This window comes from Erpetoichthys calabaricus, chromosome 16 (genome assembly GCF_900747795.2).
Source record: "Erpetoichthys calabaricus chromosome 16, fErpCal1.3, whole genome shotgun sequence".
NCBI classification, from domain to species: Eukaryota; Metazoa; Chordata; class Cladistia; order Polypteriformes; family Polypteridae; genus Erpetoichthys; species Erpetoichthys calabaricus.
Window position 1 is genome coordinate 96,907,393 of NC_041409.2, and position 25,782 is coordinate 96,933,174.

The window sequence follows — 25,782 nt, forward strand, 5'->3', positions numbered from 1 at the left end:
CAGATCACCTCAAACTGGTTTCTTGAACATGACAATGAGTTCACTAGACTCAAATGGCCCCCACAGTCACCAGATCTCAATCCAGTAGGGTACCTTGTGATGTGGTGGAACGGGAGATTCACGTCATGGATGTGCAGCTGACAAATCTGCAGCAACTGTGTGATGCTATCATGTCAATATGGACCAGAATCCCTGATCAATGTTTCCAGCAACTTGCTGAATCTGTGCCCCGAAGAGTTACGGCAGTTCTGAAGGCAAAAGGGGGTCCAACCCGATAATAGCAAGGTGTACCTAATAAAGTGGCCGGTGAGTGTATATCTTTATGATCAGAGGGTGTGTACTCATTTATGCTGTATAGTGCCGAGTGCTGCTCATATTTACTGAATGCCTGGAAGATACGGAAGGCATACAAGCCAACCATCAGATATTGCAGGCATCAAAACATATGGTGGCCAGCTCACTTTGAGCAGGACCACTCAGAATCGCCTTTATGTTGTCATCACATAGCGGGGGAGTACAATAATTAAATAACAACCCATGAGTGTTCTTTGGTATGATAAATGCTGCACTTATAGTAGTCACCCTTTCAAACACACATTTTAAACTCCTAATTCTCAGAAATCTGAACAGAAAACTCTCATCAGTAAGGAAAGTGAGAAAGTGCAGAGAAAAAGCCACCCGGGACATAACACCGTACACTGGTTTCTGGGAACGTGGACTCTCAGCTCTGGGGTCTTCTTCTTCCAGGGGCAGCTCAGCATTCTCCCAAGCATTACTAGGATGAGGAGAAGGCACTGGACTGGGAGTCTTTTCCGATATCGAAGGTGAAGATGGAGTTGGAACTCTTGGAGATGGCACTGGAGTACATGCCGGTGTTTCCACAATGAATGGTGCTTCTTCTTCTGAAAGTCCAAAAACACACTCTGAGTGAAGACAGTGGCATCTTCAAAGTGCTGTCAATGTGGGCTAGTGCCAAAAATCTAAGGCTTACTTACCTTCTCTTTGGGCTAGGGCATGAAGTGAGACATCCTGTGTGTCCTCAGGCTCCTGTGTGGATTCTTCCTCCGAATTGTCAGGGGTTCTGACAGGGGTTGGCATTCTGGGTGGAGGAGAGGGAGTATGCCTTGGGCTCTGCTGTGGTGTTGGTATTGGAGTTGCAATCACAGATATCTGAGGGTAAAGAAAGAAAAGGCAATATGAATGACGGTGTAGGTGTGTGTTTTTTGGTACACTTCAGGCTTTAATCCACTAGCTTGCCCCTGGCATGTGAGTGGCATGTGGACTGTATTGAGAGCCATTTTGCCATAAAAGATGCTATAAAAGCTCATTATACTGAGATGGCAGACTTTACACTTAAAGGAATAATCCACCCAAAACGATATTTACTTTTATATGTTACTTAACTAGCAAAATACCCACGCTTCGCAGCGGAGAAGTAGTGTGTTAATGAGGTTATGTAAACATATATATACATATACATATATATACATATCTACATATACACATATCTACATATACATATATATACATATATACATACATACATACATACATAGGGCGTTGTAACACGGGCTGTGATTGTTAAATGGGAGGGAGACGACAAATCACAGCTTCCCGCTTTCTAATCGGGCCTGTGATTGGTGCTTTGACTGATGCCCAGATCCCACAGTATATCCCCTTAGGAGAGGCGTTAGGCAAGTGTAATTGAATAGCGGTTCTGCAAGTTTAGCTTTACACCTGTTTTTAAGGCTTACTGACTGAAAGGGGCTTTCATGAAAAAAGTTAGGGCTTTGCTACAGGATACACCCTCCACAAGTTAAGGAAGTAAAAATAAAGGTATATATTTCTGTTTTATTTAAACCTTTTAAGTTTGTATGTGGGCGGTATGGTGGCGCAGTGGAAGGTGCCAGTTAGGAGACCCGGGCTCGCTTCCCTGCATGGAGTTTGAATGTTCTCCCCGTGTCTGTCTAGGTTTCCTCCGGGTACTCCGGTTTCCTCCCACAGTCCAAAGACATGCAGGTTAGGTGCATTGTCATTGAAGAGCGGCGCTGCAAGTTTAGTTTCTTTTCAATAAAGTCAGGCGTTAGGCAAGTGTCATTGAATAGCGGCGGCGCTGCAAGTTTAGTTTCTTTTTCAATAAAGTCAGGCGCGCTTTGCAGCGGCGAAGTTCTGCTTTTAAATTTTTATTAAGAAGAAATGAAAACCTTTTTTAAAATGAGGGAAAATATACCAATAACAATTTGTTAAGGATCTGTTTTTTTGTGAAGCTGCCTTTACACAGCCTGTCCGCTGTTTTATAAACGAACGCCATATAAGGTCGTCCTTTCTCCTTCACAGTCAGTTCACGTGATTACGTGTGAGGTGTGATGACGCGATACGCAACCCCGCCTCCCACGGCCAGCGAGCTGCCGTCCATTACTGTATATGGACAAAAAAGAGGTTCCAGTTATGACCGTTACGCTTTGAATTTCGAAATGAAACCTGCCTAACTTTTGTAAGTAAGCTGTAAGGAATGAGCCTGCCACCTACACGGAAAGTTGGAGAATTAGTGATGAGTGAGTGAGTGAGTGAGTGAGTGAGGGCTTTGCCTTTTATTAGTATAGATGGAGTGTTTGATCAGCAGAAAATATGATGTTGGTTTTAAATTAAACGTTGTTGAAGTAGCGAAAGAAATTGGTAACGGCGCTGCTGCAACAAAACTCAATGCATCTGAGAAACTGATGTGAGATTGGAGGAGGCAAGAACATATAAAAAAAATAAATTATGTGTCACATTTTTGAACGGGCGTATAAGTCGGGGTCCGATTTTACGATTGATTTTTCGGGTTTCAAGACCCGACTTATACGTGAGTATATATGGTAGTTAGTCATAAATTTCCTATGTGTCCAGAGCTTAAGGACACCCTGTATAAAGTCTGTTATCACGATTCTCCGTGAAGATGTGAGATTAAAAATTTTTATGGGCCGTTAGTGTAAATCTACAGTATGTGAGGTAAGTGACATATAAACAAAATACACAAAAAAAGTTTTTTAGGTAAAAAAATTTCATTTACTTTAGCTATAAATGCACTAAAAAGCAAAAATATTTTTCTTTAAGCACAGTTTTCGTCATTATATGTGACTAAATAAATTCATGGGGTGCACATAAATGACTTGATTCAAACAATTTTTGAAACATGTTTAGTATGGTGGGGAATTAAAATATAAAAAAACTATAACATTGTATGATGAAAGTAGCTATTCTATTAATTGATTGAAAAAAATTAATTTATGAGTGCCCCAAGATTTTATTTAGTCACATATAACCATGAAAATTGTTCTTAAAGAAAAATGTATTTTTTGCTTTTTAGTGCATTAATAACTAAGGTAAATCGTTTTACTTAAAAAAAACAACTTTTTTTTATATATTTTATGTTTTACTTTTTAGTTTTTGAGTATTTTGCAAATGATTTTTTTTAATCATTTTTCATGAATGGGAAGTTTCTTTAAAAGTATTACATAATATATCTTCTTTGCAGAATTATTTAAATACTAAAACAAATTATATTTTGGTCTCTACGTTTCTATTCAAGCTCTTATGGGATCAGCACTTGGTTGCTGCAAAAACAAAATATGGACGACAGAACGGCAAGCTTACGGCAATACTGCCTCACCGTGATCATCAAGGCGAGACTCCTTTGCAAGAATTAATAAGTAAAGTCGGTCCGCATATTTACCGACTCCACTCCACTCACTAGAAGAGGCAAGTGGGCGCGACCCGATGCGTCTCTCACTTGTACGCTCCTACAGCTCACTATATTCTCTCTCCGTCATTGTTGTGTGTGCGTTAATGGGAATCGCATAATCATTGATTACGGCAAAATTTGTAATGTAATTGCATCGGTTCTGACGGATTATTGTGTTGTCATCGATACTGAACACGTATGCAAAATGTGAAGAAATTCGCTTCACCAAAAATGGATTTAAAATCAGCTGCAAGATTTAACCCAGACAAACAAACAGACACAGGAGTAAAGTTAAATAAAATCGTTTAAAAAATTCCTTTAAAAGTCAAAAGTAAAGCATGTGGAGTACCGGGGAGACTACTCTGCTGTTTGATGGTGGGGGAGTCCGACTTCTGCTCACGCCTTCTCTCTGCCCCAACATAATGGCGACAATCTCCTCCACTGCTTTGTTCACAAATTGCCGGATCAGATCCGAATCCACTGGCAGTCCAGCATCCACAAAGAGTTGCAGGCCAGCACCTCCTGCAGCTTCCACTGCCGTAAAAAAAAAAAAAAAGAGTTAATGGTCAGCCTAGGAACCTTATACCCATGCCACCTGTGCCAACCACAGGGTAAGTCATTTTGCTTGGACATCACAGCACTGATGGAGACAGAAACCCTTAACTCATTCACATCGTCAAACTGAACTTGTCCAGAAGGTGGTGTGTGATGGGTAAGGATGGAGGGAAACTGCCTCACAAGGCCATGTGCTCCTCTACTATGACAGGTGACAGTATCCATCTGACTGTGTGACACCAATGTGCATGCCCGCAGAGCTGCCTGGGAGGTGTAGTCCAAATAGGAAGCTCTAATGGGTTCCTTGGGTGCCGCCAGAAGAACCTAATGGAGAAGGACTTCTCTGTTGTAAGAATGTTGTGACTGACCCAGAAGTTCTTCTTGGGTGGAATGTTGTGGCATCAGAGGTACATAAATGAAGCCACTCTGCTCCACCCAGACAAACTGGGGTTCGGAGAGGAGGAGGAAGAGGAGGACTATGGTCATTTGGGGAGGAGTAGAGGAGAAAGGAAATGAAAAGTACTGGGGGGCCTGATGTGTAAAATGTATTCTTTGTAATAATGAGGGTATTTGAACCCAGGGCTGCTGTTCGCATAGTAGTGGTCACAATGTCTAGTACATGCATGTCATGAACTTCATCTACTTTAATTTCACACTGGTCTGCCATTTATTTTAATTATCCTTCTCTTTGTGATCATCACACTTGTTGGCTGCTCATCATATTCTCAAACCCACTTGGCATTACTTTGTTTGATCTTTGCTACTCTTCTCACCTTCTCAGTATTTAGCTCTTTACATCATTTCAGCTAATTTCTTTTTATACTTTTTATAAGCCAAATACATCTTGTTCAGCTTATGGCAAGTGAAAGTCCAAAATGGAGGAGTAAGGATGTCACTCTGTGTCTACACTCAGGTAAAGAGTGCAATGTAAAAAATGAACTGAAACAAATTATTTGGATGTGACACAAGAAAGGCGGAAAATAGCAAGATATTAAAGAAAACATTCATATTTCCACATAATTGTCACAGCAGACAATTGGGGAGACAAAGTGCAAGTGAAAAGTCGGATAACTGGACAGGTGAATCATCGCAAGGCGTGCAAAAGTGAATCCATTTCAGCAGCGCCGTCCCCAGCCAAACCAGGGCCCTAAACCGATTCAGCGTGTCTACTCGTAGGTCCTGAGGTTTATACGGCTGTACTAAATAAACCTCACCCATGTGTCTGCTAGGCACTGTAACATCTATTAAACACTTGAAATCAAAACTATTACCCATAATGCTACTCCATTGTTACTCCACTAAAGCACTAGACTAATTAATGTAACGTTAGCTATCTTACGGGATGTTAGACCATTTAGATTTGTAAAACACAAACTTCTTCTTTATGCTTTCATTTTTTTTTTGTTTTCTGTGCTCCTTAATGGAAAATTATTACAAAAGGTGACTGCCTGCGACATTAATTTGACGATTCATGATAACAGCAATAACCCCAAAAGAGTCAAGCGGGGGACCCCCAGAGCTCTGCTCTGTTGAGGAGGTTGTTGCTTTGCATTATATGTCAGTGATGTTATGTGATGCCCCCGGGTACACCCATGGTAAAGACTGGGATTGTGGGTGGAGTTATCTGACTCAAGTCTAGTAAACCAATCAACAAAAACCTGCAATCTGATTTGGCTGTCCAATGGAGCTCCTAAATCGCGGACAACTAAGGCCCCCTAATGCCTAACGATAAATCTGCACTCTGATCACGGGAACCACACGCAGTGCGTGATCTGCATATAGGAAGGGACAGCTCTGCATTTCTGTTTCACAGGGAGTAGCCCACCCCTAAGATCAAAGCCTCAAGTGATAAAGAAGGTGGGGAATGAGCACTATGGTGAGGTAACTAGACAAAGCAACTCTAGAGGTTTCCGCCTTTGGTTCTAACACACGTTAAACACATACACACTTCACTCTGACACGGAAATCGTCACTGAAAACCTCACCAATGTCTGAAGCCACACTGTCTTCATCTGCGTTGCTGTCCAACTCTGGAGGCTGGTCAGCAGGATACATGTGAGCAATCACTTGCGCCAAGATCTCCTTCTCCACTCTGTGGCAAAAAACACAACAAGTCAGTCACCCAGCATCAGAGAGTCAGCACTGTGCACCTCGATACCAGCCGATTCACCACCCAATGGGCCATTCTTAGCAGCCCCTCGTCCTGTAGAAGCGGTGCTGAGGCTCGAGAAGCTCAGGTCAATGCAGGAGCAGATGTCACCGGCGGAAATTTACATTGAGTGCAGCATCACATGTGAGACAAGTTTAATCTTTCGAATTACCTGCATGTTTACGGATGACTTTGTGATTCTCCTTCCTCCTCACATAAACAAGACCCGAACGCTGATGAAACATTGTATGGAGGAATAATGGCACACTCGTTTTTGTCACCTAGTAGCTTTTGGCCAGGTGAACATATCAATTCTTTAGGGCTATTTTGAAAATATTTTGACAATACTATAGCAATACTTCCCCTTTGTTCGGCTGTAACGGCTGGCCCAATCGTTCGGACCAGCAACTACACTGCCAAGACCTACGGCCTGGCAACCCGAGGGGCGCTAGACTTAGACAAGCCGTACTTCTTCCAATCACTTCCACAATCTGCGATCAAATGGGCAAAAAAGGCAAACAGTAGATAAGTTACTAAAGTGAATATCTCTCTATTATAATAAAAAAATCCTGGGACGAGACGTGAGTTTCTCAGAGAGACATTTTCACGTCCCGCGAGACGAGACTTTGTGCCAAGAGACTTAACCACAGCCGGGACCAGAAATAAAAGACAAAGAGTAGATGACAAAGTAGAACGTCATAAAGAATTCAAAAACATTGGCACGGTACACATGCAGAGCCGGTTATAATGAAAATACTAAAATTCGAAGTCTCAAAAAAATGATAGTAACGCTCACAGTAGCGCAAACAAACGGAAATTATTACTCGGTGAAATAATGGAACAACGAAAAGAGATCGAATATATTGTTCGGATTTAAACTTTAAGTCAGAGACTTGTAGATCGTCTAATCCGTGTTGCCATCAGGGAAAAGTAGTGTCTCTTCACAATGAAGAGGCCTATCCGCGAGAATTAAAAGATTAGTTGTTTGGTGAAAGTGAAATCCACATACGCGAGCGGCAGAGACACAAAGCGCAAGGCCGGGGGGTTTGGGAAGAGAAGCAATGAATAGTGCTTAGTGAATAAGCCATATGGAAAACTGAGGGTTGGGCCTGTTACCTTACCAAGAAGCCATCCACCACGTACAGCACCATCATGTCTGCCAAAGCTATTTTCAAAATAAATGATTTTTATTCAAAGCAAATGAATCATGGGTTGATCCAAGCTACCGAGCAACAATGTTAGTCAGTCTCACCTTGGCATCACAGATTACTTATGTGTTAATGGAATGTAACTGTTTATGGTTAAGTAAAGCAGAGTCATTCTCATTTGGTGCCCTTATTGCAATATAAGTGCAGTCAACTGCGGATTACATTAGGGGAACAAGACAGGGCTGCACATGGCCTTTTCAGGTTGGCAACAAAAAAAAACATGTCATGTTTAATGTATTGTTACACACATACGCCTTGGGGACAGCTTAAAGGCTCTGGTTGTGCTAATTCTCCGCCAATGCACAGGGTGGCGCTGTATTCTAACACCTCTTCTCTTCCTGCTACAGACCAGATGATTGACAACCTCACCACCTCTGATATCACTTCCAGTGTTTGTCCACCTGGACCCGCCTCTTCCTGCCTGCCTGGCATTTAACAGGAAGTGTCTGCTTTCCTTTTCACCACTTTAGGTCACTCACTACATTGCAACTGATTACACTTTTCTAAAACTTTTGACCATTAAAATAGTCAAGCAAATAAAACCGAGTGTGTCCATCAGCAAAAGAGGAATATACAAGGAGGAGGAAACGGTGAAAGCTGCCAGTAGAGGGCACTCACAAGTCCACCAGCTGACTTTCCAGCGTCTTGCTGTGCTCGTTCCTTTCTTCGGCCAGATCCTGACGAGCTGATGAGACTACAGCAGCGGGCGGTGGGAAGACTGGCCCATGGTATGGAGCAGCGCTAGGACCTGTGTCTCCGTGAAGTTCAATGCTCTTTGGAAAGTCTCCCTCATCTTCAGACTCCAGCTGTAAGAAAAGAAAAATTAACAAAAGAAACACAATAAAACAAAGCTATGTATAGATTGGATGGTCGGCACAAGGTGTGTCACTGGAGACTGAAATCCACAAATGACTTGGCAGGAGTTGTAGAGGATGATGAAGAGGAGTTTTGGCTTTATAGTGTCTTAGCAAACAGGACAAAGCGAGGCAGACAGGGGCCATTGTGAAGCACTTTTCAGGGGGTAAATTTCAAGATATCGGCTTTAGAGATCTCAAATCTGCTGTCCACCACACAGGCAAAGTGGTTTGAGGGAGGGGAGGATGCAGAAAGCATTACATGCTGTTGTACTGGTGCATCATGGGGCAGCACTATTCTTCCTCTTTGAAGTTATTTAAACACACCGGCATTAAAGGTTCAGGCTTCTTCTCTGCTGCTAGTCATCTCCGAGGACACCAGAAACTTTTCCACCTGGATGAAGAATGTGCATATATACGTATATAAAGGGTGACCAGGCAGATCCAAGCAACTATAGGCCAGTAATCTTAATGTGCATCACAGGTGAATTAATGGAAGGGATAGATAGATAGATAGATAGATAGATAGATAGATAGATAGATAGATAGATAGATAGATAGATAGATAGATAGATAGATAGATAGATAGATAGATAGATAGATAGATAGATAGATAGATAGATAGATACTTTATTAATCTCAAGGGGAAATTCCCATACTCCAGCAGCAGCATACTGATAATAACAATATTAAATTAAAGAGTGATAACAATGCAGGTATACAGACAGACAATAACTTTGTATAATTTTAACGTTTAAGGATACAATTGAGCAGCACATGGCAAGTACACGAGTTTTTCTGAACAGTCAGCATGGATTCAGAAGAAGGAGGTCGTGTTTTACTAACATGCTGGAATTCTATCAGGAAGCAACAACAGGATACGACCAGAGTGGAGCAGATGAGATTATTTATCTTGACTTTTGATAAGGTGCCACTTGAGAGGGTGGGCATCAAACTAAAAGAAGTGGCAGTTCTGGGAGATGTGTGTAGGTGGGTGCAGAATTGGCTCAGACACAGGAAGCAAAGGGTTGATGGTGCAAGGGAACCTCATCAGAACTGGCCGATGTTAAGAGTGGTGACCAGCAGGCAGCAGTGTTAGGGCCGCTGCTGTTTTTAATATATATGATTATAAGTATGGGGCAGCAGGGTGGCGCAGTGGTAGTGCTGCTGCCTCGCAGTTAGGAGATCTGGGTTCGCTTCCCGGGTCCTCCCTGCGTGGAGTTTGCATGTTCTCCTCTGGGTGCTCCGGTTTCCTCCCACAGTCCAAAGACATGAAGGTTTGGTGCACTGGAGATTCTAAATTGTCCCTAGTGTGTGCTTGGTGTGTGTGCCCTGCGGTGGGCTGGCGCCCTGCCCGGGGTTTGTTTCCTGCCTTGCGCCCTGTGTTGGCTGGGATTGGAACCAGCAGACTCCCATGACCCTGTAGTTAGGATATAGTGGGTTGGATAATGGATGGATTATAAGTATGTGCTAAAGTGAGGTCCGTGGCTGATTGCCATTTTAAATAAATAACTTCCACACTCGCGGTTTCAAGGGTGGGGAGGGGGTGCATGGTAGCGTGGCGAGAATGGTTCCCGTGCACGACGTGGGTGGTCCCGCACTTAAGTGTACAGGAATCGCCCGTGGCCGTAATTGATGGCGGGAGCTGCTAATTGTCACAGCTGTACCACGTCCCCCATTTTAAAAGGGAGAAGCACGAGTGTGAGGGTAGAAAAAAGAGAAGAGAGAACGGAGGTTAAAGGAAGAAGGCGCAAGAGAATTAGTTATGAAGAATCCTCCACTCATCCCAGGCAAGGTGCCACTTAGGACCGTTTTTCTTACTCTGAGACACTTGATAAATAAAGGCACTGCTTATACTTTGAAGTTAGAAAGTCTTTTTCTGTTGATCGGTGCCACAAAAAATCTAATTAAATCCACTGTGATTCACTACTATCTTATATACAGGATAAACGTCTACACATGAAAGTGTGTGCGTCTGTCCGGCACGGAAATGAGAGGTGGAGTCGGGGTAAGGGCTCGACCTCCTAGGATACACAAGTGAGGCCAGCACGTCAGCAAAACGAAACCTCCAAAGAGAGAGTCACTCGCTTATCCGCAATTACAGAAGCGAGGCGAGCACATCGGCAAAACGAAACATCTGAACAAAGACAAAGCCGCCTAGCCGCTAATACACAAGTCAGGCGAGCACATCTGCAAAACAAATCCTCCTAGCAAAGGGTAGTTCCTTTCAAGGGCGAAACCCTAACCCGACATCTCTACATTTCAATAGTTTCTAGGACCCCGGGCTTTTTGCAGCACGGGCTTACACAGTTAGTACCGTATATACTCGAATATAAGCCGAGTTTTTCAGCACCCAAAATGTGCTGAAAAACGTCACCCTCGGCTTATATTCGATTCAGATCCCGCTGCCCCCACCAACCTGCACGTGTTCAGTCTCTCCCTGTGTATTCCCTGTGCAGCGACAGAGAGAGAGAGAGAGAGAGACACACACACACACGCGGGCGCGAGAGAGACACACACACGAGAGAGCGAGCGAGCGAGCGAGAGAGATACCATATTGTTTTGTTGACCATCTTCTCCACTTACAGAGCTAGTTTACTGTTTTTCTTTGAAATAAATACTCAAAAACATTTAACCTACTGATGCCTCAATTAATGTACGGTAATTTTATTGGTATTTATTTTGATTAATGAAACTTACCAGTAGCTGCTGCATTTCCCACCCTAGGCTTATACTCGAGTCAGTAAGTTTTTCCAGTTTTTGTAGGTAAAATTAGGTACCTCGGCTTATATTTGGGTTGGCTTATACTCGAGTATATACGGTATAACAATAAAATCAGAAAACGTATAAGGAGATGAATACTTTTTATAGACGTTCAATCTGCCTATCCTTCAGTGCTCCTGGATCGAAGCTGGTGGGTACTACAGGAAATCAATAAACAAGCATAGGGGGGATTTAGTGCCATTAGATGGTGTCTCTTCCAACTGAATGGAAGTTAACCTACCAGAAAACTGATGTGTCAGCCGGAAAGAAGAGCAAATCTAGAAATTCCAATCATTTAGGTAAACGTACACACACAAAACAAAACAAAAAAGGCATCGGAGGACTTGATGGTGCTGGGTGTGACGTCTGGAAAGAAAGTCAGTAAAATCGTCAATCCTCTGCCATATGCTTCTGGCCACTAATCCAGACAGAGTACTAAAAGTGGACAATAGCTACACATCACACTAAGCAACACAGCTTTAAAACCACAAGAGGGCAGTGTGGAACTGTCGCTGAACATTTCAGGAGAACACGAAATGTGAAAAGCAGCAACAACTGGAATGCGTGCATCTGAAGGAGTCCATTTACTGTACAGGTGGTGTTATTTCTGCACGCCATTTGCTTGCTGCATCTCCACCAGTGCCCATTTGGTCAACTGGTGGTGCCACCGCTCACTGATGTTTTGCACCTGTGGACGAAAAAGGCACACTGGAAAGCAGACAGATAATATTTTCTCAATTCACTTTATTTATTCATTCGGAGTCGCAGTAAGTAGAGATTCAAAAGAGTATAACTTATTGCCGCAAAGCTCAATTGAACCCTGATCAAAAGCCAGGAGGGGTTTTTTATACTTCAGCATCTCATGATTAATAAGACAGAAAGAACATCCTTATCAAAACAGTAAAGTTAAACAATATGTCTGTTGAGCTAAGCATTATCTGTGTTTTGGAAGCTAAGCACAGGAGAGACGCCTTTGCATAAACTACATGTACAGTTCTGCAGCCTTGTGACCTTGTCCCTGAAACATTCACTCTGAGAAAGGGAAAAACAAGAAACAGCTTACATTTTATTCATCTGGACACTATTTCTCCTGAACCCTGGAATAACATATTTTTGTTAGTTCATAAGCCAAAGCGTCTCTCACTGGCAAGTTACAAAATAGTTATTATAAAGATTCTAATTTACTAAACACACAAAATACATGGTGCTGAGGAGAACATTCTTCTTCTACACACCCTACCCAGTGCATCTCCAATTGGGAACGTCTCCCCCCAAAACCCCAACATCTGACCTTACTGTGTGCTTAAGTCCCATAAACTAGCTTTCCTCCGCAGCCACAACCAGTAGCTATGCCTTCTCCACCTCCTCTGCCAGCTCTCTTCAATGGCTTTCTGTAAGTTGGTACCAGTCACACCCATAAGCCCACAGGAGCCTGATTATGAAGCCCCTGCATCCGACCTCTACTGGGTAGATGGAAGTCTCCCAGCCTGCCTCTTTGCACTTTGTTGCCAACTCGGAGTACCTGAGGTGCTTGTACTCATGTGCTACTGGTAGACCCCCCTCCTAGAGGATGGAAAGTTCGATGAGGAGGACGTTGCTGGCAGCTGTAGACCACGTTACGACATCTGGTCTGTGATGTTTGAGTGATTTCTGATGGAAAAAACTTTCCTGCTGCTGTTTTTGGTTGAATCTCACCTTGTTTAATAATAAATTCAATGTCTGGCTGATGGGCGTCCTGAAACGTTATTTGCCACCATGAGCTTTGATAAAACATGCAAGGTGGCATCAATATTTATATTTTGTTCTGCATTATTTGCTGAAGTCCAAATTCTACAGAGCATCAAGTATAACATCGAAAACAAGCAGCTCATGTACAAGTCCAGAAAACATATTAGGACCCAAATCTGCTGGAAAGTCTTTAAAAATATCAAATAAATACGTTTCTTTAGATTAAAAAAATAAAAGAAAGGCCGGTTGCCAACGATAACCCCCGACCAACCACTCCATGTGTGTCACCTCTGCAACAAGTGGCGTCACACGAGTACAGATGAGCGGCTGAGGCAGGCTGGAAATTTAAGCTTTAAACCTCAGTGATACCTCAGGAAATACAAAGATGACACCAAGAGGCCACCAGCCGGAGGACATGTCACCTACCGTGTGAAAGGTGCAATGTAAGACTGAAGACAATCGGGACAACGCTGAAAGAATACAATGCAACACAGAGGAAACAGCAACAGGAGCAACAAGAAGGAAATCACCAAGTGGGGTATGGGGACACCGCGATCTCACCATGATAGATGGTGTGCAGCATCAATTAAAAACGCAAAGGAGGCTGGAAACAACATTCAGAGCACCTCAAAAAGAAACATGGAAGGTGTAGTGCATGTAAAGACAGGGCGCCGCACAAATTAGACAAGGGACTCTCTGCTGGAAGAAAGCTGGCTTCATCGCCAAAGTCAAAAGACGACACAAGATGTCTTCATTCTCAAGTAGGAAAGGCTTTGTGGACTTGGGTACACCGGGGGTGTATCAAGGAGGTGGAGCATTTCATCACTGTCATCAAAAGGGAGGAGAAAAAGCTTCAGCTTCGTCAAAAATTTGAATCTGCGGTTTTTGACGAATCTCGACATTTTAGGGTCCCCTGATTCCGAAAACAGTGATATCTCGATGATGAGTGTGTCTGTCTGTGTGTGTGTGTGTCACAGATTCTTGAGGCAGAAACAGCTGGACAGAAAAATCCCAAACTCGAAACTTAGGAGATGACGATGTGCTGGTTAGTTTTTGAGCCAAATCGTGCAAGACAAAGAGGCACTTCTAGGAGGAACCCTCAAATACCGTGATTCTGCAATTAATCATGAATTCTTCTTGTCAATTGTACCATAATACGCTAGAAAGATCAGCATCAGAGTGGTAAATAATTACTGAAATATCATAGAATAACTTGGTTCCTAGGGCCCAAAGCCCACTGAAGCTCACGTCCGAATATTTTTCATTCAGTCCCCCTGTTTCCCACTTTAGAACAGAGAAAAAACGGTCAGAAGATGTCTGATGTCAGGTCCAACCCAAGCTCCGCCCCTTCCACCTGGCATGGATAAAAGAGACAACCGCCCAGTAGGACGCAGCATTTGACAAGAGAAGCACGAGCTGGATGGTTGCACCGACAATTACCCTCGTAGCATCATAGAGGGCACCAAAATACAAGAAGATAATAATAATCACAGTCTTGAGTCTGTTGGGATTCTTCTCTACCATCTTTGCACATCTCCGCTGCCAACTCGTCATTACAGAACTGTTCAAGCTCAGTCAGACTGGACAGTGACCGTTGGTGGGCTGCAGTCTTCAGGTCATTGAGATGGATAAAGTATCACCCCCCCAAAAAAGTACTCGTAAGCTCAATCAGGTGTAAGTAATCCCCTTCTCCATTGCACACCAAGCTGATTGGCACCCTCCTGTGGCGAGTTGTAATCCTTGTGATTCGTTCCGCTATTCCTGGAGCATCCTAGTGCTTGGAAGTGCAACTGAAAGCAAACAATCAACTCTGGGTGGCAAGGAGCAGGGCAGAAATTGAGTCCTCTCTTCGGCAACTGGTTAATTTCAAAGGGGCTTTGGTCACCACGGACGGTGGATGTGACACCACCAGACTTCTTCCTCTGGGGTCTGCTCAAATGAAAATTCTATCAGAACAAGCCTCACACTGTGGAAGATTTGAAGGAAAACATGCAATGTGAAACCTCTGCTGTCCCCCTCCAATCCCTTACCCCCACCGCCAAGAGGCTTGCCAATGCGGTCAGGAACACTGAACGGCAAAAAATCACATCCAGCATCGCATGTAATGCAATCGATTACACAGACGTCAAGGTATAGAGCGGATTTTTTTGGTTCAGATTGCTTCATTCGAACGGGAGTTACGATAGAATCTTCAGGGCCTGTATCTCTTTTGCATCTTGGCAATCCTCATTTTTCAGTCTCGTCAATGTCAATTCATTTATTGAGCACATTTAAAACAACGTCGGTAATTCAGTAGCCAAAGTAGCCATTAAAACATACAATGTACATAAATAAAATAAACAGAAATAAAATACAATAAAACAGCAGTGAGTTAAAGAAAAAGAAAGAAGGTGACTGAGAGTAGAAGGTCACTGAAAGCTTGAGGACAGAAATGCGTCTTCAGTCTCGTTTTAAACAGTTCAATTGAAGGGGACTCTTTAATGTAATGACGAGGTGCAGCAGTTGCCCCCCTTAGTTTTACACTTAGCACGAGGGGCCACAAGAGACAACTGACCGGTAGATCTCAGTTCTCTGGATGGCTGGTGTAAAACACGCAATTCAGATAAATAGGCAGGAGCAGACCCATGTAACGATTTAAAAACTAGCAACAAAAATTTTAAAGTCGATTCTGAAAATTACAGGCAGCCAGTGTAAAGAAGCAAATATTGGAGAAACAGAACCAAACTTTCTTGACCCAACCAAATAACGGGCAGCGACACTCTGAACCAACTGCAACCTGCGTATCAGGGATTTTCTGATCTGAGAACATGAGTTACAGTAATCAAGCTGAGGAAAGATGAAAGCAGGATTAGTTTTCTTAAGATCCCTAGAAGATAAAGAAAGGTTTGACCTTAGCTGAAAAACGAAGTGGGAAAAAGCAATTTTTTGACTACGGAGTTATTAATCTGTTTCTCAAAAGACTGTCAAAAATGACACCAAGATTACGGACTTGAGGTTTGCAACAGTCAGCGAAAGAGCCGAGAAGTTCAAGACCAATTGAGCTTTGGCAGAGGGACCAGCTACCCTAAAACTCTCAGGGGTGGTGATCAACGGGTCATCTGCGTCACACATAATAAAATGGTGTGATCTTGTGAGAATACTGTGGAGCCGGATACCCGGTGATTGACGTCATTCACTTATTCCTGCTTCTTAAATTCTGGATCAGAGGGGTATGACGTGTGGGCTGCGTTTCACTCCTAGGTTCTGCAGAATGGTCTCCACTTTGCCTTTTTAAACAGGGCAAATTTGGTGGGTGAGTGGAGGTGTATTTTTACTGTTACTACTGCAGTTACAATTGCTTTCATTTGGCTGTTGGTGTCATAATTTCTTTTTCTCATAAATCTCAATGAATATCTGACCCCCAATAAAACAAAAAGAACTAAATGGGTGACCTACCTGTGTGGTATCAATGACAGCAACAAAATTAGATCCGGGAAAGCCGACTGGCTCTTCTTCAACCTCCGTTTGGACAGGAGACTGAAAACGGAAAAATAATTTTTTAGTCAAGTGCTGTCGCCAGCCATCAAGTGACAGTATCTCCTAGGCATGGCACAATACCACAAATTATGCGTTTGATACCAACACATATGAAATTTTATCATACTCGATACCTATTTGATGTCACAGACAAAAAAAAACCAAATCACATTTATTGGCTTTTTATTAAAAATATTGTCATTACTCAAGTGAATAAAATTGTGCCCATTTCTTCAACAGAATAGAAAACATAAACTCTAAAAGTGACAGAAGCTTTAAAATGGTGGCATATCCATGAAGTTGATACCCCGTCATCATTTAAGTACACAATTACAAATAAAGGTGCCAAAAGTGGACATTCAGAGCGATGCTGGAGGGCAGAGAATCGTCAACCTCATGGCCCACATAAACTAATTACTAAAATTTTGCAGCACACCAAAAATATATTTTTTGCAGATCAGACAAAAAAAAAAAAAAAAAAATAGGTATAATTTTAATTGATTTATAAAAACGAAAATAGTAATTACCTACCCTTTATGGTCCAAAGTGGCTTTTTAAAAAAAATCTTTTTGAAACTATTTATTTGATACTTTGCAATAAAAAAAAAAAAAAATACTCAAAATTATCAGGTGCCTTTACTTGTATTATGAGCGGGTGGCACAGCGGTAGCGCTGCTGTATCGCAGTAAGGAGATCACGGGTTTGTGTCCGGGTCCTCAATGCGTGTTTCTTGCAAAGTGAATAGTGAGAAAAGCACTATATACACGTAAAGAATTATTATTATTATTTATTATTATACTACATGTGTATGTGTGATCAAATTCAGCCACAGAGTAGTGGGAGGATAAACAAGGACAGTAAATGGGCTCGACAATAAGACGCGTTCATTGGAATAATCACACAGCACGGTGTGCGTGCAACATAAACCTAATAAATACTGAAGTAAATGTTCGTATAAATTGATTATACAAAATAATTTTTAGCATACAAATTTTTAACAACTTGAGAAAACTGGTTATAAATGCATGAAATCACACATTTATTGATTACATCTCGCCTGAAGAAGGGGCCTGAGTTGCCTCGAAAGCCTGCATAGTGTAATCTTTTTAGTTAGCCAATAAAAGGGGTCATTTTGCTTGACTTCTCACTACACTGTTTTATATTTCACATATAGTATATGAATATTATTAAAATTATATATAAATCAATTAAAATGGTATAAAAGGTGCATCGTCGACGTATTTTGCATCATATTTCTTTAAAAAAAGAGTCTTTAATTAATTTGTTTAAAAATCTTATGGCACACCTGTGGACCTCTACACAGCACACCAGTTGAAAATTGCTACTATAGGGGAACCATTTTTAGTTCCCTAAACAACTACCGTACATACTCTCGTATAAGTTGGGTCTTGAAACCTGAAAAATCGATCATAAAATCAGACCCTGAATTGTACGCCCCTTCAAAAATGAGACACTTATGTTTTGTTTTTTTTACATCTTCTTGCCTCCTCCAATCTCACACCAGTTTCTCAGACGCATTGAGTTTTGTTGCAGCAGCGCAGTTACCAATTTCTTTCGCTACTTCAATGACTTTTAATTTAAAACCAGCTTCATATTTTCTTCTGATCGAACGCTCCATCGTAGATAAGGGATGCTCTTACGATAAAGGTGTATGAGGGTGTGAGATACAAAAAACACAAATCAGTGCAAACGTTGCTTTGGAATAGATCGGGTATTAAATACTGTGTGGTCACGTAGACACAATACATAGAAAAAAAGGCTGTGTGCTCCGTGGTGACTCTCTCAGATGGGAGTTAGCATATCGTAATCTCTTGGACCAATAGCGCGAGTTTTCCGCATTCGATTTATATGACCGACATTATAAAATACTGGAAATTATCCGGTAAAATCAAGCACCGACTTATCTGCGGGTGAACTAAAATGTGAGTATATACGGTATCCAAATGACGGTTCCAGAAAGAACCCCTTATTTAGATCTTTAATATTCTCTGTAAATAACTATGAATAGATGACAACAAATTTGTAAAAGAATAATAATAATAATGCAAGGGATGTTTAAAAAACTTTCGTAATTTCGTTGCAAACGGTTAAGGCAGGAGGTGCAGTAATTGGGCATTAAAAAGTTGGTACAACGCTGGGAAAATTGCATCGCAAAGGAAGGTGACTATGTAGAAAAGTGATGTCATTTGTTTTTGAAATTCTAGAGTTATAAATAGAGTTTAAAAAAAAAGTGCGGAAATGTTTTGAACGTCCCTCGTAATACAACCCCAATTCCAAAAAAGTTGGGACACTGTGTAAAATGTAAATGCAATCATTTGCAAATCTCATACAGCCATATTTTATTTACTATAGGACATAAAAACATATCAAATGTCTAAACTGACAAAATGTACCATTGTAATAGAATAGGTCATTTTGAACTTGATGGCAGCAACACGGCACAAAAATGTTGGGACAGCAGGGCCACGTTTACCACTGTGTAGCATCACGTCTTCTTATCTTTCTCACTGGAGACCAACTAGGGAAAGCTTTGGTTGCTACTGGAGGAGGTGTTGGTGAGGCCAGCAGGGGGCGCTTATCCTGTGGCCTGTGTGCGGATCACAATACCTCAGTGCGGTGACAGGGACACTGTGCTTTACAAATGGAGCCTTCCTTCAGATGAGACAGATGACTCTCTGTAGTCATGAAAAGATTCCTGGACATCTTTCGAAAAGAGTAGAGTTGTAACCAAAATGTTCTGGCTAACTTGCCCACCAGGATCTTGTCCATTCCAGCCCTCTAGTCGTCCTCTGTCTTTAACTGGCTAACTATTGCTCTTACCTATTGACCACCCAATTGCTAGTGTAAGGCAAGCGTACTGGCGTGAAAAATGGCTGCCGTTACCTCATCCAGGTGGATGCTGCATACTGGTGGCGGTGCAGTGGTTCCCCTACTGTCTGTATAAAGTGCTTCGAGTGTCTAGAAAGGCGCTGTATAAATGTAGCTATCTACCATTGTGTGGTACCACTCACTTCCTGCTTAAGGAGACCTTAGCTTTTGAGGTCTCCATCCTAAGTATTGACAGGCTTCACTCATAGGCTGCCACTCCACATGGTCGGGTGCTTCTCTCACTGGTCAACGGCCCACTTACTCAAGTGCGTCCTCTTTACAGGCCAGCACTCCATTTAATCAGTAGAAGTGAGTGACACAGTCCTCCAGCAGAGGGCAGCAGTGTAGTGTCTAAAGCACTGGACTTCAAAGCCCTGGGTCTCTTCTAATTCATTTCCTACCTGTGGCTCACGGCACTCAAACAGTAAATAAAAATCTGCCAGCAGTTATAATTTAGCACTTTGAGCTACTTTTTTGTATGCAAATGCGCTATATAAATAAATGTTGTTGTTGTTGTTATTCTAAACTTCTAAGTCATCAAAAAAAGGGGGTGTCAGCAAAATGGAAAATAATAATAAAAAATTGTAAGACAACCACAAAAGATACCATGGGGTGAAAAAAACCATCAGGAAACAACTCATACCACAGTGCGGGGGTGGCGGAAACCCGCACCTGCAGGATGGCTGGGATGTGACAGCAAGGAGCATGGACTCGATGGGAGCAGGTAATGGATCGGAAGATCTCGTGGTCAGAGTTGTGGAAATCTGAGCCGCACCGGATTACATTCCTTATCCAGTCAGTTTACAATGTCTTCTCGCCTCCAACTAATCTCTTCTCCTGGGGACTGACAGAAGCCCCTGCGTGCCCACTGTGCCACGGAAGAGGATCCATGGAACATATTCTAAGTTGCTGCCCAAAAGCCCTGGGGAGAGAGGAACGTTGTCGGTGGTGCCACGACCAGATGCTGAGGGTTACTGCAGAGGCCATCGGCACAGGGACCTCTCTTTGTAGGCACCAACAGAGAGAAGCCGCAACATATCTAACAGGGGGGCCTTCTGGGAACAGACCATGATTGGCAGCTGGAGGTCAACTTGGGGGAGACTGCTGAAATTCCCAGATACCATCGCTGTGACCTCACTAAAGCCTGACATGGTTCTTATGTCACAAGTACTAAGGCAGATGGTCCTACTGGAATTGACTGTGCCCTTGGAAGACCGGATGGGAGAGGTGTTTTGAGAGGAAAAGAGGTAAAGCACAAGGAGCTCTTAAACGAATTCCGAAGCAGGGGAAGGAAGACCCGTTGCTACCCCACTGAGCTTGGCCGTCTAGGATTTACCGACCAGAGGCCTGCACAATAAGAGAGCCATCAGGAACATCAACGATGCCCCTGAGAAAGCATCAAGATGGCTCTGGATCAAAAGGAGTGATCTGTAGACCACATAAACTACCTAGACACAAGTCAGGGACTGATCGACCCTGGCTGGGGTGCCTGGGTGAGGGTGTATGATGTCGAAAGACTCTGAATACCCGATGATCCCAGGTTACCTCACTGATGAGGCGTCTAGGTCGCAGTGTAAGGTGTGTTAAAATCAGTGTCCACATAAAGAAGATGGACAGCAAGTTAGCACTCACTTACAGGTGCAATTCTGTCAGGACTGGCATAAACCAGACTGGCACATGGCCTGCACTAATCCTCATTGGACAGAGAGGCCTGAGATTGGAGACACTGCTGCAAGAATGACCAGCCAATTGACGGAGGCCCATAGTTTCTCACCAACTGAAAACTGTTCAGACACTTCAATCCCAGGCTCAGCAGGGGACAGTTGAAGGCATTGGCCTCAGAATTGGGGTGCCGACTAACCTCTGTCACAAACTTACAAAACTCCATCTGCTTTCCCTTACAGTAAATGTCTGCTGGGAGGAATCATCGCATGGGCGCAGGGGAGTTTTGCAAGATGGGTCCACATCTAAAGAGTGTTGTGCTTGGGGCTACACAAGGTGAATTCCTCTGTAATTGCTACCATCTGCCGCGCCATCCTGTGGAAGATGCAGCACCTGTCACCTCACGTCCACTGCATGTTTGTACATTTATAAATCAGAGAAACTGGTTGACTGGAGAAGAACTACGAAGGATCCTGCAAGGACTTCAAACACACCCATGTCGTTTGCCAGGCTGTTTGTAGTCAACTGCCTCTTTTATTGCTTGGCTCTGCCAGTGATGGCAGACTCACCTGAATTCCATAAGCTTTCCTAATTCTTTCACTTTAACAGCCTCCCCTGTTTCTCAGTTCTCATGGTCTTCCCCTGTTTGATCTTTTGGTTTGTTGCTATAAGGATTCACATTTAGGATTTTATTTTGTCCAGAGATATTTTGATTCTCTACATCTTCCTCCCTCATGGGTACAAGCCCTCATGCAGCATCCAGAAAATGGCATCACGCTGGGGTACCAGACTGCAGTGCCTATGTTGGAGACCCTATGTGCATAACTCCAAACTCATGTGTTTATCTCATTCAAAGTGTTGGCCAGCAATGCTGGTCCACATTCAGCCATGCCAACCCTCAACAAGCACAAGAATCATCTACGGGAAGGACTCATGTGATGTCTGTTAAGTCATGTAGAGCACCTTCTGCCCTATGAAGCCACCATACTTGATTCTGGCTGTATGAGGGTTATGGTAGTTCTTTCATGAAATCATACAGGTGCATCTCAATAAATCAGAATATCATCGAAAAGTTAATTTATTTCAGTAATCCAATTCAAACTGTGAACCTCATACATTATATAGATTCATTACGCACAGAGTGATATATTTCAAGCGTTTATTTCTTTTCATTTCGCTGATTATGGCTTACAGGTAATGAAAACTCAAAATTCAGTATCTCAGAAAGAAAAAGTTCAATATTGTAGACTCGTGGTGTCCCACTCCATTCAGCTAATTAACCCAAAACAAGTGCAGAGGTGTCCTGAGCCTTTAAATGGTCTCTCAGTCTTGGTTCAGCAGGCCACACAATCATGGGAAAGACTGCGGACTTGTCATTGACACCCTCCATCCACAAGGAGGCTAAGCCACCACAGGTCATTGCTGGCTGTTCACAGAGTGTTGTATCCAAGCAGATTAATGGAAAGTCGAGGGGAAGGAAGAAGGTACCCAAGCAAATAGGGATAAGCGCAGCGTTGAGAAGATTGTGAAGCACAGCCCATTCAAGAATTTGGGGGAGATTCCCAAGGAGTGGACTGCGGCTGGAGTCAGTGCTTCAAGAGCCACCACACACAGACATGTGTATCCGGGACGTGGGCTACAACTGTCACAGCATTCCTTGTGTCAAGCCACACCTGAACCAGAGGCAATGTCAGAAGCATCTTACTTGGGCTAAGGAGAAAATGGACTGGACTGTCACTCGGTGGTCCAAAATCCTCTTTTAAGATGAAAGTCCATTTTGCATTTCATTTGGAAATCGAGGTCCAGAGAGTCTGGAGGAAGAGTGGAGAGAGACACAGAATCCAAGTTGCTTGAGGTCCAGTGTGAAGTTTCCAGTCAGTGATGATTTGTGGAGCCATGTCATCTGCTGGTGTTAGTCCACTGTGTTTTATTTATCAAGTCCAATGTCAGTGCTACCGTCTACCAGGACATTTTGGAGCACTTCATGCTTCCCTCTGCTGACGAGCTTTATGGAGATGCTGATTTCATTTTCCAACAGGACTTGGCACCTGTCCACACTGCCAAAAGTACCAATATCTGGTTTAATGACCATGGTGTGTATCACTGTGCTTGATTGGCCAGATTGGCAAACTCGCCTGACCTAAACCCCGTAGAGAACCTATCAAGAGGAAGATGAGAGACAACAGAGACAACAATGCAGACGAGTTGAAGGCCCTCTGTGATCAAAGCATCCTGGGCTTCCATAACACCTGAATTTTGAGTTTTCATTGCCTGTAGTCCATAATCAGCGAAATGAAAAGAAATAAAGGCTTGAAATATATCACTCTGTGTGTAATGAATCTATGTAATATAGGAGTTTCACAGTTTGAATTGAATTACTGAAATAAATTAACTTTTTGATGATTATTCTAATGTATGGAGATGTACCTGTATGTGTGTGTAATGCCAACTGAAATAAATTTGTGGGACTCTTAAGAATGAGAAGTGTGTGAAGTAGATGGTGGCCAACTGCACTGCCTCAGACTGTCCTGTGCTCTCAAGTTTCTCCTTAATCCATCAAAGAACTCATTGGTGCATGGAACCCACTGGGTGATAAACTCGACTCATATGGGACACTAGTCAGTAACAGCGGGCTGCACTATGGGGGCCAAATGGCTTAATCATCTTGGAATAATGAATTCCTGGTTACATGTTTGCACATGCAAAGGTGCCTCAACCTGATGGCTGAAGTCATTTTTGAGGAGCAGACACCAATGTGAATGACAGGTCCTAATTAAGAGAGACCCATTAACGCTGCAATTGCTTCATCCCGAGTATGATTTTAGTCTGAATCCAGCCCTGCAAGCAGGTCCTCCAGCTTACAGGGAAACCTTGGGGAGTTGATGGCAGGCCTGGCACCACAGCCACTGAAAAAAATACTCCCACTGTTCCAGTGTGGTGCTGATGTGCCACCCGCTGCACTCGGTTTTGTCGTGTGGTTGGCTGAGGCAGTGTATGCTCCCAACCAACCAACATTTGCCCTGGTGTTGCCCAACAGACGCAGCTTTGCTACACAGAACAAAGTAGTCTGATGTCTGACTTAAAGTGAAGAGTTGAAGCCAACCACCCAGCCGTGTGAATGTCTCATATGGAGATGAGTCGAGCAAAAATGACACAAAACTTCTAGGCAACTGTCAAAATGCATCCTTATTTTTAGTCGCCTAGCAACCATGCTGTTTGATGATCAGGAATTTTCTAGGTCATTCTGAGCACAGAAGAAAGACAGAAAAAAAAAAAAAAAAAAAGATGTGGCTAAGGCTTTAGGAACAAAGTTTTGAATACAGAAGCAGATTTTTCCAGTTGGTAGGTAAAGTGACAAGCTCATGAGCGCACAGTGACGGGAACGGACGTTTGAAGTCCAACGTCCAAAGTTTTAACCACTATGTCCCACTATCTGCCCTGTGTGAAACTACGGCTATGAACTTAGCTTGTTATCTGACTCACGTTTCTAATTCTAGTCCTTATATCATTTCATCTGCTCTGCAGAACATTAATAGTGATGGTGGTGAAGTGGCCTCGAGAGGCCAACTTGATCTCACGTGAGTAGCACAGCGTGACTGGCACGAGACCGTGGCAGATAAATGACGAGCAGAATGAAGAAGTGGGAGTGTCTCCTGGAGCACAAAATAAATTCTCCATGCATGGAACTTTCGTACGTTCTTGACCTAGAATCAGCTGTGGTGCTATAAATTCATGTTAAGCATTATGTATCAAGTTGACTCTCAGCTGCAAGTGACCAACACTAACATAAGCAGGTACAAAAACAAATTCGGACGTGACCCTACATTTCAGTAATCATTTGCCACACTGATGCTGATCTTTCAAATATAAAATAGGTCACTATGATAGCAACTAACGAGAAGAATTCATAAATAATTGCAGAATTATGGTATTTGAGGGTTCCTCTAGTATAGGGGGTGACAAACTCCAGGCCTGGAAGTCCACAGTGGCTGCAGGTTTTCATTCTGACCCTTTTCCTAATCAGTGACCAGTTTTCACTGCTAATTATCTCCTTTACCCTTCATTTAAAGAGCCCTGTTTTTAAGGATTCAGTCCTCTGAGTTGATTCTTTTCTTCATGAAATGGCAGCCAAACAGAAATGAGATGTGAAACGAGTCGACAGATGACCAGCTAAACTGGGGCTTCAAACTCCAACCAATTTCACTTCAGCGAGTTTCTTAATGAGTTAATTAAACCAGTTAGTTAATTCCATGGCTTGTTGCTGCTCTCATTCTGCCACAGCAGACATTTCCCTAACTGATGATTTTCCTGTTTTTTCTCAGAACATCGTCAAAATGTTTTGGTGACCTGAGAGATCAACCTTACCGAGACCTTCACCTTTCTTTATTTTCAGATATTGTGTAATAGGCACAGGTGAGCTGCTCATGTGGCGACTTGTTCTGTGTCTCATTATTGTTTGGCTGCCTGAGTCAAGTTAATTAAAATTAAGGCAAAAGAAGTTAATTAGCAGCAACAACTGGTCACTAAGGAAGACGACGGTTAGAATGAATACCTGCAGCCACTGTGAATGTCCAGGATTGGAGTTTGACGTCTCGTGGGACATTAAAGTGTCTCCGAGAAATTGTTTGTAAGTAGGGTGTGACGTGCAAGGAGTCTCACGGGACTTCAAAGTATCTCTCCGAGATGATCACGTCTCGACCCAAGATTTTTTTTATATGATAGATAACATTATTCT

General features: G+C 42.8%; 1 protein-coding gene across 1 annotated transcript in view; it reads right to left on the reverse strand.

Annotated features, from left to right (window-relative positions):
• Nucleotides 1-25,782, reverse strand: part of kiaa0586 (KIAA0586 ortholog) — a 210,980-nt gene that overhangs the window by 46,004 nt on the left and 139,194 nt on the right. Inside the window, exons 17-22 of the mRNA XM_028822337.2 lie at nucleotides 16,417-16,497; nucleotides 8,255-8,442; nucleotides 6,265-6,371; nucleotides 4,074-4,258; nucleotides 996-1,170; nucleotides 698-902 (exon numbers count right to left, since the gene is read on the reverse strand). Of these exons, the coding sequence (XP_028678170.2) occupies nucleotides 698-902; nucleotides 996-1,170; nucleotides 4,074-4,258; nucleotides 6,265-6,371; nucleotides 8,255-8,442; nucleotides 16,417-16,497 (941 nt within the window). The remainder of the gene's footprint in view (nucleotides 1-697; nucleotides 903-995; nucleotides 1,171-4,073; nucleotides 4,259-6,264; nucleotides 6,372-8,254; nucleotides 8,443-16,416; nucleotides 16,498-25,782) is intronic.